The sequence below is a fragment of the Triplophysa dalaica genome, chromosome 16 (assembly GCF_015846415.1).
Source record: "Triplophysa dalaica isolate WHDGS20190420 chromosome 16, ASM1584641v1, whole genome shotgun sequence".
NCBI classification, from domain to species: domain Eukaryota; kingdom Metazoa; phylum Chordata; class Actinopteri; order Cypriniformes; family Nemacheilidae; genus Triplophysa; species Triplophysa dalaica.
Genome location: NC_079557.1, coordinates 5,233,726 through 5,252,101, shown reverse-complemented (window position 1 = coordinate 5,252,101; position 18,376 = coordinate 5,233,726). Strand labels below are relative to the sequence as shown.

The window sequence follows — 18,376 nt, the reverse complement described above, 5'->3', positions numbered from 1 at the left end:
GTTAAAATGCAACTAAATCATAATTAAGGAGGCTTCTTATTCACTAACAATTGCAGTGTGTCACCTATTCATGGTGTAGGTTTTTTATTTTTAGATTTAGTTAAAAACAAGCAGTGCAAGCAATAATCCTTTAAACGAAATAACTTATTCTGGTCAAATTCTTCTAGCTTAAATTTCTTTCTATGGTCAAGATGCAGATGAAAGACTTCACAGCTGCAAAAGAGAAAGACAGAATGCTAAATCGGAGAGAAAATTACAGGAAAAGGCAGAGTCAAAAGATGAAAAGGAAAGCTTTTTAAATGTGCAGATTCAGAAATATCCACATTTAACAAAGCCTTATCCAAAACCAAAGCCTTATAAAAACCTTGTACAAGAATTTGTGAACAAAACATGACTATTCATTACTGGAATAACAACTTGAAGAGGCTTTCGGGGTAACAGGAACATGCTAAATTTTTATTTCAGTGACTGTTACATATGGAATGAACTCAAAATAATTAGGAAGTCATTTTTATTTCAAAATATACATATGGATAAAAAGCCAAAAAAAACAGGACAGTTTTAAATTTGAAAAAACTGTGACACAATTCTAGTTAATATGCAAAATACTTTGTAAACTAGTTAGACTGTTTAGAGAAAAGTATATTCATGTACGCATATCTACAACACATTTAGAATTGCAGTCCAGTTACCATACAGCTATTAGTAGCAATTTTTTTAATTTCTCTTAAATTATGCTTTTCATTTGCAACTATTGTTCCTCACTGGCATTTCATGTTTTAAGAAGTGTAATGTAATCTAAGATAAGGGTGTAGTAACTAGTATAAGTCTTCTTTAACATATAAAAAGCTGGTGCGTCTGGTACATAACTGGTCAATTACATATTGTAGTTAGTTACTGAATACTGATATTTCCTTTGGGTGTCCAATCAACTGGAAAGAAAGAGAGATCAAATATGAATAAAATGGTGCATGCAATGGTTCTGGTGTTTACATATTTCCTTTTAAAACAAGTTTCAGGGTTCAATTGCACCTTATTTTAAAATGATCAATATCCCTTACATCACGGCTGTAAAGTATTGCTAGTTAAATGTTTAACCAACAAATTGTGCAAACAAACACGCAACATGGAGGCAGGCATCTGGTGGTACCAGGCAACCGCTGCCTCCTGCCAAGTCTGAGTCCACATGTCATCATCTATCTCTGCATCCCTGCCAAATGTCTGCCATTGAACTTTTCTGTCCCAGAATGCTCCACTCTGGCTTCAGTAGCCGACACAGACAAACAATAAGGCCCACAGTGAATCACAGAGAGAGCCACTGACAGATCGGTCTGCATCCACCAAAGAGAGGCGGACAGTGACCAGCAGTGATGGAAACAGAGAGCCCCACATAGAACCATTAGAGACTTACGTTTTCTTGTCTTTGTCTTTTTTAGAGGTCGAGGAACCTTGAAGAGACTGTAGGGTTTCTGCAGCCACTTGCCTCCTGTTGAAGGCGTTTACCTCATCTTCTAAATCTCTGCGCTTCTCCTCCAGATTCCTCTTTTCTTCCTGATGAGTACGTTTTAGCATCTCAAACCTTTCATGAAGCTGGGAACATAAGAATAGTGACAAGCGTCATTTCAAACCTGTTTGACGTTCTTTCGCAGAACACAAAATATAGTTTGAAGAATGTTGCTAACCGAGCAACAGCGGTATCCAATTACTTTCATTGTTTTTTTTGTCCATACAATAGAAGTGAATGGGTACCGCTGTTGTTCGGTTACCAACATTCTTTTTTACCAACATTGTCATTCATAAAATTAAAATGATGAAAATGTTACATTACCTCTCTCTCTTTCTCCTTAAGCTCCGCCTCTGTCTCTTTAACTTTGTTGACAAACATCTGTCTCATCTGCTCTTCTTTGTGTTGTAGCTCCCCGATAAATTCTTTCCTCTTGGCCACATATGTCTCCTGCAGACTAGAGATTGAACAGCATTAACAGTTCCTCAACTGACCTCATTGGAAATGAACTGTGTTTCCATGACGATTATGTGATGCATTGTTCCATAATCTACTTGAGAGAAATTGGCATTATGTTAGATGATGTAGCACAGAAGCATCATTAGTACCTGAAAGGCTCGTTGTCACCGTCTGTATCTTTGAAGCCCATCTCCTCTAGTTTGCAGCGACGGTACAGCTCATAGTGTCTGGCATGGGTCTGTTCCCTCAGGTCCAACATGTTGACACGAATTAGCATCTCTCGGAGCTTCACAAAATCACAGTGACTCTCGTTCTCCACTGAGTAGAAACATAAGAATATGATCATTACTCAAAGTTAGGATATGATTTTTGCAATAAAAAAGCTTTAATTTCGAGTGTTCACTTTAGAATTAGTCTGTTTGGATGTTATGATAAATAATATGAGACTTGTTTATGAGACGAAAGGCCTGTGCAAGACATACCTTGAACCACTCCCCATGGGTACTGTCTGGCTCGCACCATTTTGCTTCCAACTTTAACATCTTCACTGCTTCCAACCACAGCAAACGGCAGATGTGCCTGCAGCAAAACAAACACACGTCTGACCGGCCTGACGGGTGTTTCTAGGGTATACATGGTGTTTATCCTTTTCAATCCATGACAAGATTGTTGCAAAACGTTGAGATGACATCATCTTCAACAAGTCTAAACAACATTTTCTCTTACATTCATAGAAGAGTTGATTTCCGCAACGGCTTCATCGTCTGTTGGAAACTGGTATATCTGAACGCCGTTGTTGACCAGTTCACTCATGATCTTGAGCTTGAATTTTTGAAGTTCACTTTTGGAAACAGTGTCTGCCTTTGCGATGATGGGGATAATGTTGACCTAGATATATCGCAAAAAAAACAGCACATGCTTAGAACAACGTGCGAGTTTATACCGTCAGCTTTTTCTATGCACACAACTGAAACTGCCTAATCCAGAATACATCATGAATGACATGAGCGCTTTGAAAACAATACCTTACTATCTAGTTTCTTCATAGTGACCAAATCTAGAGATTTCAAAGAGTGCCCGGTAGGAGAAATGAAGTAGAGGCAGATGTGGATGCGCGAATCTTGATAGTCGTGAAGAGAACGTTTGATTTTAAGTTCCTCCTCTAGGAAACGTTCAAACTGCGCGTCAATGTAGTCCACAACTGGTTTATAACTGAAGAGAAATGGGGAAAGTAAGTTCTAGACACAACTAGACCAAAAATTAAGAGAAGTCTTCAAAATTTGTCATTCAAAAAAATGTATTTCAAAGTGATCTTTCTTCGAACATGGAATGCATCACCTCTCTTCTTTATTAACCTGGTCCCCAAATCCCGCAGTGTCCACAATGGTCAGCTTTAAATCCACGTTGCTTTCCTGCAGGTTATACGTTCTAGGCCGTAAGTACACGCCGTCCTGGAAATGGCTGACCTCTTCGTTCTCAAAAGTAGTGTTGAATAGGGTGTTCATCAAAGTTGACTTGCCGATTCCGGTTTCACCTATAACAGCCATGCAAAATGAAGTCAGTTTCACTATATTATGCAACAATTCAAAAATGTTTAAAGTGATCGTATTAAATATGTTCATGCTCACCTACACAGAGAATGTTGAAGCTGAATCCCTGGCTAACTGTTTTACTCACCAGCTGATCAGGTAGACTGTCAAAACCAACATGACCGCTGAGAGAGAGAGACCTCATCTCCTCACCCTGAAAGTTTATGACATTGACACGCCGGTGAATCCTTGGCAGTGCTCAAGTTAAGAACTGAAAGCATCGCATTTTGGGGATCAGGATCTTTTTACTGCATTGCAAAGGCGTACTGCATTTACAGTCCAGAGAAGAAATGTCATCATCTACACAGACTTTCTGACACACTTGAACATATTGGTATGCATGGATCCGGGCACGAGTGTTGATCACAGAGAAAAGCAGCATGCTGTGGTATTCAGAACTGCTTACTTTCTACAAACACCAGGAAGTGTTTCACACAGTCTTCATCTGTTCTACTGCCCCACTCCAGTATTCTTAACACACACACTGGGACACAAAGAGCTCTTTATCGAGCCTGTGTTTCTAAGTAATTGAAGATTTTCACAGCCCTCGCCCTCCGAAATATACTTCAAGTGCTGTGTACATAAACTCAAAAAAGTTCTTAAAAAATCATATATTATTGAAAGTGTGTAAGTCTAAACAACTATTTTTTATGCAGAAATACAGTAAAGTGTTCGGGACATACAGACTGTAGAAACAACCAAGAGCTTCTTATCTGCTTATAAGTGCTAATCAGCTTGTGATGGTTAAGAGTGAAGTTACCCACAGAAAGACCCTACTATACACATAACAATATATATTACAACTCTAGTTAATGAAATTGAACTATACTGATATATCAATTATTACGTATAATCACAAAATACACGTGCAGAAAAGTTTCTCATGGTACCAGGATGCATTAGGTAACGTCACTGCAGCATCGCAAAGTTTCCTGCAGGACTAACGTTAAAAGTGACGTGTTTAAGTATACATCTAAAGCTCACTTAATCCTACATAAAAAACAACCATCGAATGCAACCAAATAAATACCCACATCAGTTGTGTAAACATCGTTTAACATGTTTATGAACATTGTATTATGAATAAGCTATTTGGATATCGTACCGAGAATAAGATTGCAAAGTAATTATAAGAGAGTTATATCTTACTGGGTTTATAGTTACATCCGTGTCCGCCATGCAGATACATACGATAGTACTGACGATATGGTTTCATTTATGGAGCTCTCTCTCTCTCTTTCTCTCTCTCTCTCTCTCTCTCTCTCTCTCTCTCTGTCTCTCGCTCTCTGTCTCTCTCTCTCTGTCTCTCTCTCTCTCTCTCTCTCTGTCTCTCTCTCTCTCTCTCTCTCTGTCTCTCTCTCTCTCTCTCTCTCTCTCTGTCTCTCTCTCTCTCTCTCTCTCTCTCTCTGTCTCTCTATCTCTCTCTCTCTGTCTCTCTCTCTCTCTCTCTCTCTCTCTCTGTCTCTCTCTCTCTCTGTCTCTCTCTCTCTCTCTCTGTCTCTCTCTCTCTCTCTCTCTCTCTGTCTCTCTCTCTCTCTCTCTCTCTCTCTCTGTCTCTCTATCTCTCTCTCTCTGTCTCTCTCTCTCTCTCTCTCTCTGTCTCTCTCTCTCTCTCTCTCTCTCTCTGTCTCTCTCTGTCTCTCTATCTCTCTCTCTCTGTCTCTCTCTCTCTCTCTCTCTCTGTCTCTCTCTCTCTCTCTCTCTCTCTCTGTCTCTCTCTCTCTCTCTCTCTCTCTCTCTGTCTCTCTATCTCTCTCTCTCTGTCTCTCTCTCTCTCTCGCTCTCTGTCTCTCTCTCTCTGTCTCTCTCTCTCTCTCTCTCTCTCTCTGTCTCTCTCTCTCTCTCTCTCTCTCTCTGTCTCTCTCTCTCTCTCTCTCTCTCTCTCTGTCTCTCTATCTCTCTCTCTCTGTCTCTCTCTCTCTCTCTCTCTCTCTCTCTCTGTCTCTCTCTCTCTCTCTCTCTCTGTCTCTCTCTCTCTCTCTCTGTCTCTCTTTCTTTCTCTCTCTCTCCTTCTTTCTCTCTCTGTCTCTCTATCTCTCTCTCTCTGTCTCTCTCTCTCTCTCTCTGTCTCTCTGTCTCTCTCTCTCTCTCTCTCTCTCTCTCTTTCTTTCTCTCTCTGTCTCTCTCTCTCTCTCTCTCTCTCTCTCTGTCTCAATCTCTCTCTATCTGTCTCTCTCGCTCACTTGACGGGAACGCCTTCTGTCAGAATTAAAATCCTGCCCATGTTGATCAGATGACGCCGTAAAATATGACACTTCTCTTCTGCGAAACTAAATTTACTGTAATTTACTTATTGAACATTATTTTTATTTTTTTAAATAAAAATTAATGGAGTTCTTTGTGCAATTCATTTTTTTAGTCTAATGTTTTGAATGTGAACTTTTACTCGTGAAACTTGTTGCCTAGTAACCGGAAAACATTAAGAGCTTCATATATATATATGGCCACTAGTCGTCGCCTTTTGCTAGCTTTATTTGTAACCTACAAGCATTATAAAGTATTTGTATACTTTGCCCACATTTAACTCCAATAAATTTCTTAAATAAATTTCATAAATTTGCATTCAAGTGTCGTAGCTGAGTAACAGCAGGTTTACTGCATGACATTAAAGGGATACCCCATCCAAATATTACAATTTTGACATGAAAAACTTGAGGGTGAGTAAATGATGACATGATTTTCATTTTCGGGTGAACTTTTCCTTTAGTAAATACAAGCATGCTCCACCACAAAAAAATAAAAACAATAAACTGTCTTTGTTTCAATAAGTCTTAAAGTGTGGAATTAATATGCATTGACTTATGCATTGCATACAGTACAATAAATAAATATAAATTGCTTTGAAGTCTTTATTTCATTTAGGTAATCCACAAAGTACAGTGTAATCTACACAGTACAATATCCCCACTCACAGTAAAATAATAAAAAAAACACTCATCTTGAAAACCACACCCCATCTCATTTATTGTAAACAAATATTTGTGAGTTTGAGGAACTTGTTCAGTGAAAGAGTTGACCGACACCTCAGGAATATTCTCATTTGCTTTGTTCCAAATATAACTTGTTAAATCATTTATTTTAAATGTATTTTATATAGTATAAGATTAGAAAATAAATGTTGAATTCATGGATTCTTTCTCGTCAAGAAAACATTGTATTCAGTGGATTTTACTTCATATATAATCAATGAACTCAACAACCTCGTAAAGAAGCTTAAAAAAAGTGTATTTATGATTAGGGTAAAGATTAGCAACGCTACAGTCCTGGTAGTCTTTGACTACATTGAAATCAGTTATAAAATCCATACGTCATGGATCTCAAATTAAATCTGGCCTGATAGCACCTATCGTCATGGGAACACAACCAGGAGCATTGTCCTGGCTAATGATGTGGGGTTCCACTTAGGTCCTGTGTGGAATAGACTACTCATTGGGTCGGGGAGAGAAGGGCCCCACCCATAAAAGAGGCCCTGTGCATTTGAACAAGTCCTGTTCTAGCTACAAAATAATAATCAGTACATTAGTTATATAATGAATTACTCATTCATAAACATCCACTGAGAAGTGTGAAACATACAATTTTAAACCGGGTGAAAACTGAAAAAAATAAAAATAACACCCGTTGTGCTTTTGTCACAATTCCACAACACAACCTCTGTACTCATGGAACGATAAACTCGCTCTGTTTGATTTCATTACTGCCAAGACTACATTCATTAACTGAACTAATGTGGCACATCAACAATCTCACAACATCAAGGTCGGAGCGGTCAACAAACAGCTTACCAAGAGCTCTTATGGTTATACAGTTTCAAGCCAACATATTAAAACATATAAAATATCTCAACACATAAGACTGTCAATAAAACGGAATGTGCACAGTTTAACATCATTAAAAACATTTAGAAATAGATGGATAGAATACGTGATGTCTAAGGAAAGGCAATGTAATACTTCAGAAATATAAACTGGTACTCTAGCAGGAACTAAAAAATACTGTTTGGATTGTGCGGATTTACAATTCGTAGAAAAAGATCAGACGATAACTAGCTGGTGTCATCTAGCACATTATCTTACAATTAGTCATTGCTATTATTGTTAATATTGTTCTATTTGTTACTGTTGTGTTTATTAACAAATGTATAAAAAATTAACATTGAGTACGAAAATATGGCATACAGACAAAAACAGGTAGATATAATTTAGGCAACAAAACTGAGAGTGGAGTGAACTTTGGAACAGTCAATGAGAACACTTTGAACTTTAACCTCACTCTGTTTTCTCTAAAACATTTGTTCATGCACAACTGGCAAGCAGAAAAATAGATGAAAATACACAGTAATGATCACATAACATCTAAAGGGTTTTTTGAACTCATAATACAGAAGATAGTAAAATATAATACTCTTCTTTAAAACCACGCTTAAGTTTCTCTGTTTATTAAACCTGTTTCTAATGAAATGTGCAGCAGAGGTTTGTATTTGGCAATATGTTCAACAGATTGCACTATTGTCAAAGAGGTCACGTGACTTTAAACTGAAGTTAAAATTTGACATTACTGTATAAACAGCAACCCTCATAAAAAGATCAACACAAAATACTGATTGCAATGCTCACAAATAGAACAAGACAATAATCTTTGATCCTTAAAATAACATTGTATGACTCAAACACGATTATTTCATGAATGTCAAAAATAATTACATGTACACACAGTAGTCTGGATGAGCACCGTAAAATAAATGACTAACACAGCTAATGACGAAATGCATTTCATTTAAAATCACTAAGCATCTTACAAAATGACTGAGGTTGGGATGTCCTGGAGAAGACTTTGGCACACAAGGACATGTCTTAAATTCACGGGAAATAAAATCATTACAGCAGAGTGAAGGTTTACGGACGTTGGTCTTACAGTCCTTTGTTGAAATAGACAATCTCTACACCGGGATGACTGGCTCGAATTTTCTCTTGCAGTTCTGGTTCCAAGCGGCTCACTGCCATTGAGCTGCATGTGTTCAATCAGAAGATGTGCAACTATTAAGTGCTACAGAATTGCTACAAACTGACGCTTAAAATAACGTCAATAAAGGATTACAGGCAAAATTGTGAAAGTTTGCTCACCTCTTTTGCGGGAATAACGCGCAGCACAACGGCGTCGCAAACACAAGACTAAGAAAAAAGAGGTGTACACAAATGAAATAAACTCACCAATTTCCGAATCTCTCGGTTTGTTCCAAAAATAACCGTTTTCTAGAACATCACCAAACTGGAAACTCACCAAAATCCAACCAAGCCGACCTGAATGGGTGCACTCATCCACGGAAACCTCTGAAAAGGCGAGGATGGATAAAATCAACATCAGAACAAAGCAGATGATTCTATGGGGGCATTGTAAAGTCTGATGTATGCGAGCAGAGCGGACAATCTCGTTGAGTTCTTGGGAAAGTAAGCAAAATGTAAAGAGATAAATGAAAATACCTTGAGGAATGCCTTCTTTTCCAAAGAATTCATTAAAAATGGAGGAATAGCTACACGGAAAAAAGCAAAATATATGTGTGATGAAGGTCTTTCATAAAGTTAGTGTATAGACAGTGGCAACAACATTAACAAACATTATGAGGTCCAAATCTAACTTCCGGTAGACTGCAAAGAATCAATAACTGAGTAATGAAATTTAATTTATGAATATATTCAATATTATATAGTGTTGTAAAAATATTTTAAAATATAAATTAATACTGATATATATTATATATAAAATAAATGATGTTATAACCAAACACAGACCAGAAGTTAACTTTGGGCCAGGCGCCTGTGTCCGATGAAACTGTCTATAGCATAATTCCTTGCATGCAATATGCAGTCTGTCCATTTGACTCTTCTACTTTATAAATATATTGTAAAAAGCACAGTGCAGATCAGTTAAAATGAATTAATCTGTTACAATTAAATACACAAGTAGAGAAACAAACCCATTCCAGGAGAGGCCATGAGGATTCTGGACACCACCACCTGTGTGATGGCCTGTTGAGCTGCCTCTGAAGATTCTCCTAACCTGTTGTCATTCTCATCTGTTACTGGAATGCCATGTTTGAGTTCCCTAATATAAACATAAGAGAAGCACTCATGTAAACTGTTTATGTTCATCCTAACACAAATAACCTGAAACAAACATGACGTTCTTTATTATTCATCATTATTTACCGTTGTCTCATCAGTGGAATATTGATACAGTTTGCAGCAGCTACAGCAGCGAATGGTACAAACCGTCCTATGAGTGGAGAAACATGCTGAAACAGACAACATTGGAAAATGTATTAACAGAATAAACACACATACGGAGGAACACAAATACATTATGAAATAATAGCATAAATGAGGTCATGATCACATAACACGTATGAATTGCTTGTTGAACTGAATTGTGATACAATTCCATAAAGGGAACTTACTAGTAAATAACAATAGGTCTTTACCTTTGCTAATGCATTTAGTCCTAAAGCGGTAGCCACTGCACCTGTGGTGGCTGATACATATGCTGTGCCGAGCTGGCTGTAAGGAAACAACACGATGTATGAATAATGCAAATTAGGACATGTTTAACTCGAACGGAAGAAAAATCATTAGATCTAAACTCTTACTTTACTGTGATGGGGGCGTCTCCACTCCTGTTGGTGTAATTGACTATTGCATTGAAAGACTGGTTGATCCACTGCCAAAACAAAACTGCTGGAGTTGTCCTGAAAGCAAGAATAAATTCATTATAAGGCAAAGTTGAAATAAAAAAAGTGTATTTTAAATGATGACTACACAGTAAATTTATACGCACATGTCGAGAATATAATATTTGACACGTGAGCAAAAAGAATTGTACTTGGGTTACAAGTTACATAAAGACTTGAGTTACATACGGTACGTGAACCAGACTAGAAACTGGACCATAGTGCACCTGTAGAAAGTCATCATGCATCCAGTGATGGTCATGTTCATGGGGACCTGAGCAGACATCCGACCAATCAGCAGCATTTTCTCGCCTGTGTCCGGATGGAATGCGGAGTCAAAAATATACTTGGCCCTCCAGAGCTCATCTTCTGTCAGACCTGGTGCCACTACCCCCTGTCTTCAAGTGGAAGATGGTGATGTTTTTTGTTATCTAGCAAGCTCTTTTACATAAAATGAAAGTGAATGCTGTCAATCTAAGTCATACAGTATTTGTTACTGAGAAATTCTTCAAATTGTCATCTTTTGCATTTCACGGTAAAAAATAAGTCACATAGGTTTGAATCAATACCACAAAATCATGACAAAATTGTCATGTTTGGGTGAACAAATGTATTTTTAATTATAATTCAGGCAAATCATATAAAATACATGCAAATCTCAGTGGAAGCTCTAAGGGGTCCCTGACCTTTTGCTCACACTTTAATATTGTAGTAGAAAATAAGACATGTTTCATTTACCTGTAATCCTGTATGATTTGACATGCTTTTTCAAGGTTTTCTTTCGACAGGAGGATATTTCTCGGGTCTGTGACGGTAAAGAAATGCTTTGCTCGACCCACAAATGTTCCCTGATCCCAGCGAGGCTCTTTGATATTTATGGAGGTGGAGAGCTCAGCCGCCATGGTACTCTGTGAAAATATGCTTCTCTTAAAACTTCATATTATCTTAATCATTCTGGCTATGAACTAAATAGTTCAAAGATTTCAGCACATAGAACACGAGGCTTATTTTTGATTTGAAAAGGTCCAAAAGGTTAAAAACGACCTGTCTAATATTGTGTATCTAAAATGTATTTTACATTTATTTAGACAAAACGATGTCATGAATGAATTCTCCCCCCTTGAAAACTGAATAATGCTTGTACATGAAATTCCTCTCAGCCAGTGCTGGATCAGCATGTACTTGTATAGTCACAGATGACCAGTCATGTAGAGAACTGCTCGATAAGATTTAACATTGCATCAGGTGCTGCTGTGTCTCCACATCTTGTATGCATAAACACTGTTGCATGCTTGAACACCTGCCTTCACATAATCGCTTTGCTTTGTGAAAAATACGATTGCACAGATCTGATGGTTCGTGTTAATTGGGGGTCGGTCGATTCATTGAATTCACGAGCAGGCCAGGGGCAGAGGCAGTGAGAATACTTTTTATAGCAATGGGCGGGTACGTTTCCTCTTCAGTGACCAATAGAAAAGCGATTTCTATGTGAAAGGTTTCACCGCGGTTGCAGATAAAACTCTCAGACGACCCAGGATTGAACTATTTAACACATTTGCGTGTTGCTGAGAAATGAGTTCACGAGGCAGAATGATTTAAATGTAATAACGTGCTTGCATGCATTAAATGTTCAGATTTTCCTTATTGACAATGCACCAAAGATGGCTGTAGAAGGAGAGTAAATCAAGCATTTTACATCGCTCAGACTATGCGCGTGAACCTTTAAAACGAAATAAGGCACGAGACCGCATTCCTTTTATGTCAAGTATTATCATTGAAACAAATGTAACAATGTTACGTTTCTGCCGATCGTGGTGATAAGATATTCAAGGATCCACAGGAATCTCGATCTGAACTTTGAACACCGGCGCTGTTGTGACACTTTCCCTAATGGGTTTTTTCATCTGCCTGTTTTAATCCTTGCAAATTCTGTATAATTTCATTAATAATTGTGTTGAATGTATATATTAGATTTAATAGTTTCTTTTGCATATGTTGCATTGGTCCCTTTTAAAGAAAAACCTGGAAAATATATGTTTTCTAAATGTTATTAATATTAAATGCGCAGTGATTTCTAGTTCTGATGATTATTTGTTAAAATATTATCATTGTTACCTAATAGATATATAGGGTCCAAAACCAGTCAGTACCGGTTGGCTGGCTCCACTAGGTCTTTTTTGTAATGCAAATATAAATTGTGCTATGCATAAATATCGTGTTTATGAACAATGGAGTGATGCTGCGGATGCAAACATTATGACACAGTTATATCTTTAAAACCATCTGTGCAACTGCAGCTGTGCAGCTCCATATCAACCCCTGGATGCCACATCACAAATCCATTTACTGACATCATAGGGATTGACAATCTAACTGTGCAAATATATATATTTTTTTTAATAATGCCATCTGGAAAATATATATATAACGAAAGGTTCTAATACTTACAGTGCAAAGCCCGCCGTCAGACACAATCACAGCTCCGCAGTATATATCAGTCTCGCTCACTGGGGCTAATTTGGTATTTACGGATGAATGTGAAGTAAGCCGCAATGCACGCTACTCCCAATGCGCTCAACCAACCAGCTTGTGCAATTTCAAATTAAAAGCTCCAAACGTATTCGTAAGAAATTGGGAAGTATGACAACGTATAAAACTAGAAACAGATAAAGATACTCCTCGACAGATCTTTGCTGCTTAAGTCTATTAACTAGTAAAAAACTAGTGTCAATCGACGGAGACTTTTGATTTAAAAGAAAGGAATGCAGATTTTGTTATTTAATTTGTGTTCTTTGTTATTAAATGTGCTTCCATGTGTCTAGACATTTCAAATAATTTCAAAGTGCTGAAGCAAAAAAATAATAAACGGCGTCCAGTCTATGAATATAGCGCCATCCTTTGGATATTTTACAACGATAATGAAATTCAAACATCATTTACGATGACTCTTTTGCACCACCCTATGGCAGAGGACGAACTACAGATTAAAGTTATTTTCGTAAAGGGATAGTTTACTCAAAAATAGACATTCTTTTATCATTTACTTATCCTCGTATAAATGAACACAAAAGACATTTTGAAGAACGCTGGTAACCAAACAGCAATATGGCTCCCATTGACATTTCTCAATATAAATGTTGTGTTCCACAAATAAAAATGTATATAGGCTACAGCTTTTGAACGACATGAGAGTGAATAAATAATGGGGTCAATGACGTGTTTTGTGTCCAAATTCATTATTTTCCTCAAAAGAATTTGAATAAATACATGTCATATATCAAATGGATCTACAATATGTCCTTTATAAGAAACCCTTTTCATTTTATTGAAATTCAATAGATTTTTTGAGTTTTGGTGTTTGAAAGACCAAAAATGTCAGGTGGTGCGACCGTCCGAACATACAAACAGAGAACAAAACTGAGAAATAAATGTTAATTTTCTCAATAAAATTCTTAATAAAATATTTTGGCATGATTTTATGTTAAATTTCTTATATCTGAGGGGAAAAATACTCAGTGCTAAATACATTAAATGTATATTATTTTAAATTAATATATGGTCGCACCACCTGACATTTTCTTATTTGTCATTGACCCAATGACATAAACTTATTTTTGGGTGAACTATCCCTTTAAGAAGTGTATACTAATCCCATTCAGGGTCAATGGTGTGCTGGAGCCTATCCCAGGCCAAAGGCAGGCAAAAAGTCACATGGCACACTCACATCAACATATCCTTTAGGAACCAGAGTACCTGGAAGAAACCCCTGGCAGCACGAGGAGAACGTGCAAACTCTGCTGGGACCTTAAGTCAAGACAGCATCCCAGAATACCCAGTAAACATGTCCAACAAACAGTCTTTACATTTGAATATAAATACCACAGGTGTTTATTGCCTACATCCCTATTAATTGTGCTCTCATTTACCACTTACAGGGGAATGAAGTAAATACATACAAAAGCAGACACAAAGAAAACACTGCTGATGCTCTGTAAACTAACAACAAGAAATACTGCCTTGAAAAAGTACTGTTTAATATTCAAAAAGGATTTAACTTAAGTGTCTCGCACCCTCCTGCAACAAAACGCTGCCGGTGGCGTACGTTTAAACAGCAGTCAGAAATTTGCCTGATGACAGCTCAGCTCAATGTGTACCCCGAGGCCATGCAGCATGGAAAGGCAGTTAAAAGAAAACAACACTATTTAAAGCTCACCACAAATTGTACATTATCCAGTAAAAAGCGTTTTAGTGTATATTCAAATATTTAATCCTAAAACACATGGCGCTTTGGAAAAACATAACAGCTTTTTAGTAGAGTGACAGAAAAACACACTGTGCCGATGGGAGTGTACTACTGTATACTAAGTAATTGTGAACTTAGTGAGACGACCGCATGTATTGTCATCTTATTGCATTACATATATGGCACACGTTTTGGTCCTAGGAGAGGGGTTTGCAGAAAGGCTGAGTTAATGAAGATCCAAACAGGCCAGCAGATGTCTTCTATGAATGATCATTGTCCACTGGCCAAGCAGTGCTGCAATACTGTTTCAAAAAGCCTTCCCGTCCTACAAGAAATAGTCTGGAGTGCGACGGGTAACATGGGGCTCTCCTCGACGTGGCGCGGGGTCAAACTGTAAACTGTAACAACAACAAAAAAAGTATAATATTTATAACGTAACATAACACATCAAAAAGTGAGATAAGATAAATGTGATTGCATAGTCACACTATTTTTGGTTAAACTTTATTTTATATTTTACAGTGCCCGTGTTACAGTGTAATTATACATTTAAGTACCGAGTAATAAAAAACTACCTGTCCTTACTATAGGTAAGGAACAGGGTTTGGTTCAGGGTTTTTCTCATGCAAATATGCATAATTTATAGTAAATACTATAGTAAATACATGTAACGTGTTACAAGGGCACCGTAAAATAAAGTGTACCCTATTTTTTGCTCATAAACGTACAAGGAATACTTGAGCGTGTCATCGAGTTCCATGATGGCAGCCTGGTTACCACATCGGTAGCAGTAATTGGGTGCACTGAAGATTGTCACAACATTGCGTTCATGACACCAGTTATAACCCTGTAAAATGATTTGAAAACAATAAGATTGTCATTGTATTAACAGAGTCGATTAATTCATGTCTACTGAATGTATTCATTTATCATTTACTCGAAACAAAATGAATAAATCTATTGAATTCTAAATAGAGCATAGAAATTCATCCTTTTTCTTACCTCCATGACTAACTGGTGGGCACGCGAGACCAATGTCAAGCAGTTGGCATGATTAAAAGTCTCTGATATGTCCTGGCCAAATGTGTACCCTGCCCCTCTGGGGGAAATTCCCCAGCCACCGCGGTCATCCGGATCTGACCACAGCAAATCACACATGGGACCCTGCCAATATCATTTTGTGAAGCTAGTCAGTTATATTCCCAGCTGGTGCTGTAAATGATTTTAAATTATATAACAACACTTGACATCTGTTCGATATTAACAGGTGGAATTAATACCTCATGGGGAACTTCTTGGATACGGTCCAACGCGCGAATGTGATCCAGTGTGTCAATTGAAGGTGATAATCCTCCATGGAGACAGAATATCTGTGAGGACAAGAATAAACCATAGAGTATATCTGAATGTTTATACAGACATGTAAGCTTAACAGACTTTTTTCCATCAAATCACTGTGCACTTTATTTGTGCTTTGACGTAAATGAAACAAAAACTGATAAATAGCATTATTAAGTCATTTACAAAGCAATTTACCTGTGTGTCTACAAGGGCTGTAAGCGGAAGGTAGTCAAAGAGGTCTGTGAAATATTTCCAAACATTTGCATTTCCATATTTTCTCAGGCATTCGTCATAGAACCCATAGACTTGTGTGATTTGTCTGCTTTCGTGATTCCCGCGCAAGATCGTAATTCTCTCCCGATATCGAACCTGATTTGTTCAAAAAAAGTTGTCATGTCAGTCATATTCATATATTACATCAACACTCTGACCCAAATGCCATATAGACTATATTAGAAAAGTCTATTGTGTCTTATGAGCAGATGGCACGTACCTTTAAAGATACCAGAAGTGAGACTGTTTCTACTGAATAGTAACCTCTATCCACGTAGTCTCCCATGAAGAGGTAATTAGTATCTGGTGATTTACCCCCAATCTTAAACAGCTCCATTAGATCGTGAAATTGGCCATGCACATCTCCACATACTGTCACCGGGCAACGCACTTCCTGGACATTTGACTCCTTGGATAAAATTTCTTTAGCCTGCAAAAGATAAACAGACAGACGCACTTAAACGACAGTCTCAGCCATTAAACCGATCTCAATCCCTAACAAGATGAGGAAGCCACAGATGTTGACTCTGACAGAAAAGAATAAATAGAAGCATATGGTGGATAACGGCTGAACTGTCTTTTCTTAGAAGGCCAATTGTCACATCTAAAGTAAATATTGTCTATTCAAGTCAAGAATATTGTAAATGAATTTGTGCACACCAATAAAAGTAATTCCATGTGTCACTTTTTTAAATGCTGTAAACTTGAGGATGAACTGAATAAAAATAGCAACAAAGAATGACAGAATGGGGACATGGTTCATGGACGTGAAACACGACAACAAACGTCACTTAAAAAAACTGAGCAATCACAACACCATTACGCAATTTAAATAGTTTTGGTTTTATGTTGGAACCTAATTCTGGGTAGTTTCTTCCATCTGTATGCACTGATGCGTTTTTAACCAAAAGGCGCATCTGCACCATCTACAATCTCTGCCTGACAACGAATAACACTAAAGGGGGCATAACCCGTGCTTTGGTTGCTAACTGCGTTTCACTGCCAACAACCAATAGTCACATCCATGGCGCACAGATGGCCAATAATAGAATAACTCGGCACCGCCATCTTCGGATACGCGGCCAGTGGGAAGAGCGCACCGCAACTGTGTTTGGGCTGCGAACAAATACAGACAGTCTGCTAATGCGCCCACGAGCCGCCTGTCATAACACGTGTTTGAAACAATGACAGTGATGATGATGATGATGATGGTGATGGTTGTCAATTGTAACTCACCTTCTCACACAAAATCTTCACTTGGTTTTCCGACAGTTGCTTGCACTCGTTCAGTTGCTCGATCCATTGGTCCAATTCTTTCGTAAATGACTTCTCGTCCATGTTTGTAAATTATAAAGCATTAAAGTAATGATACAAATAATCTACTATTACTCAGATGCTTTATTCGTGTTTGGCGTCAAAGTGATCAAGCGCAGTTTAGATTTGTTCAAAATAAAACTGTTGACTCCACTTAAAATACTTTAAGAACGGGAGAAAACGAACTTAAGCGTTACTATCGTACTACTTGAATACGAAAAGTATAATATTGCCCTCTGTAAACACGACAAAGCTCGAAATCTCCTTTCACATGCTCTCATATGTCGGTCTGCTTATGGTGCGCAGCAGCGATGAAGACTCTCTTCATGTAGGTTGACGTCACCTAATCCGCATTCAAAAATACGAAGGCTACTATTGATAAGGATGTTCTTTACTATGGAGTCATGACTAGCCATTGGTGGGATCAAGGAGAAGCTTCATTACTCAATAAATATTAAAAAGCATGCTTTAATATTAGGAAAGTTTCCAATCAACGTCAGAAAGGCTTCATTAATATTAATACATAGGTTATATCCTCGCCCAGCCACAGTAGAAATCATGGCAGATGTGTTGCTTTGTTTTCAGTGCTTTGCTGCCGCCATCTGATGTAAGAGTGAAACAACAATTTTTGAGAACCGCTAGATTTGAGGTGTTTTGGGCCAGATTGGAAGTTATATATACAGAATATGGTATTATCAAGAGTGCGTTATTTGGGGGTAGTTCAGAGGTTGTTATTAAGAGGGTAGTTTACTTAGACATACCTGATACTAATATTATTTTATAATAATAACAATTATACGAATTACTATTATTTAAGGTCGTCTAGGACTCTGAAATCATATAACATGCAATAGAATGTACGTGTATAAACAGGTGCGAATGGTAGCAATAAATAAAACAATAATAATACAAAATAAATGAACATATTC

The 18,376-nt window shown here is 37.6% G+C and overlaps 3 protein-coding genes across 4 annotated transcripts; all 3 read right to left on the bottom strand.

Annotated features, from left to right (window-relative positions):
* Positions 1-494: 494 nt before the first annotated feature.
* On the bottom strand, positions 495-4,876 carry septin8b (septin 8b). 2 transcript variants are annotated; one of them, XM_056769142.1, is made up of 10 exons: positions 4,702-4,876; positions 3,592-3,706; positions 3,302-3,497; positions 2,989-3,175; positions 2,690-2,851; positions 2,446-2,542; positions 2,113-2,281; positions 1,829-1,961; positions 1,412-1,590; positions 495-932 (listed from the first exon to the last, which is right to left on the bottom strand). In XM_056769142.1, exons 1-10 carry the CDS (start codon positions 4,729-4,731, stop codon positions 929-931), a joined length of 1,272 nt encoding a protein of 423 aa, XP_056625120.1. In that variant the 5' UTR covers positions 4,732-4,876; the 3' UTR covers positions 495-928. The 2 variants fall into 2 exon arrangements, with proteins under 2 accessions (XP_056625120.1, XP_056625121.1); XM_056769143.1 differs by having other exon boundaries at positions 3,641-3,706; positions 4,702-4,755.
* Positions 4,877-7,974: 3,098 nt separating this feature from the next.
* sfxn1 (sideroflexin 1) lies at positions 7,975-12,799 on the bottom strand. Its single transcript, XM_056769144.1, has 11 exons — positions 12,725-12,799; positions 11,015-11,184; positions 10,504-10,674; positions 10,196-10,294; positions 10,031-10,106; positions 9,759-9,844; positions 9,527-9,654; positions 9,033-9,082; positions 8,833-8,882; positions 8,676-8,723; positions 7,975-8,559 (listed from the first exon to the last, which is right to left on the bottom strand). Exons 2-11 carry the CDS (start codon positions 11,176-11,178, stop codon positions 8,463-8,465), a joined length of 969 nt encoding a protein of 322 aa, XP_056625122.1. The 5' UTR covers positions 11,179-11,184; positions 12,725-12,799; the 3' UTR covers positions 7,975-8,462.
* Positions 12,800-14,146: 1,347 nt separating this feature from the next.
* ppp2caa (protein phosphatase 2 catalytic subunit alpha a) lies at positions 14,147-17,773 on the bottom strand. The gene is made up of 7 exons (XM_056769145.1): positions 17,370-17,773; positions 16,354-16,563; positions 16,056-16,229; positions 15,800-15,889; positions 15,522-15,683; positions 15,248-15,366; positions 14,147-14,917 (listed from the first exon to the last, which is right to left on the bottom strand). The coding sequence occupies exons 1-7, from the start codon at positions 17,469-17,471 to the stop codon at positions 14,845-14,847; spliced, it is 930 nt and encodes a 309-aa protein (XP_056625123.1). The 5' UTR covers positions 17,472-17,773; the 3' UTR covers positions 14,147-14,844.
* Between the last annotated feature and the right edge of the window lie 603 nt (positions 17,774-18,376).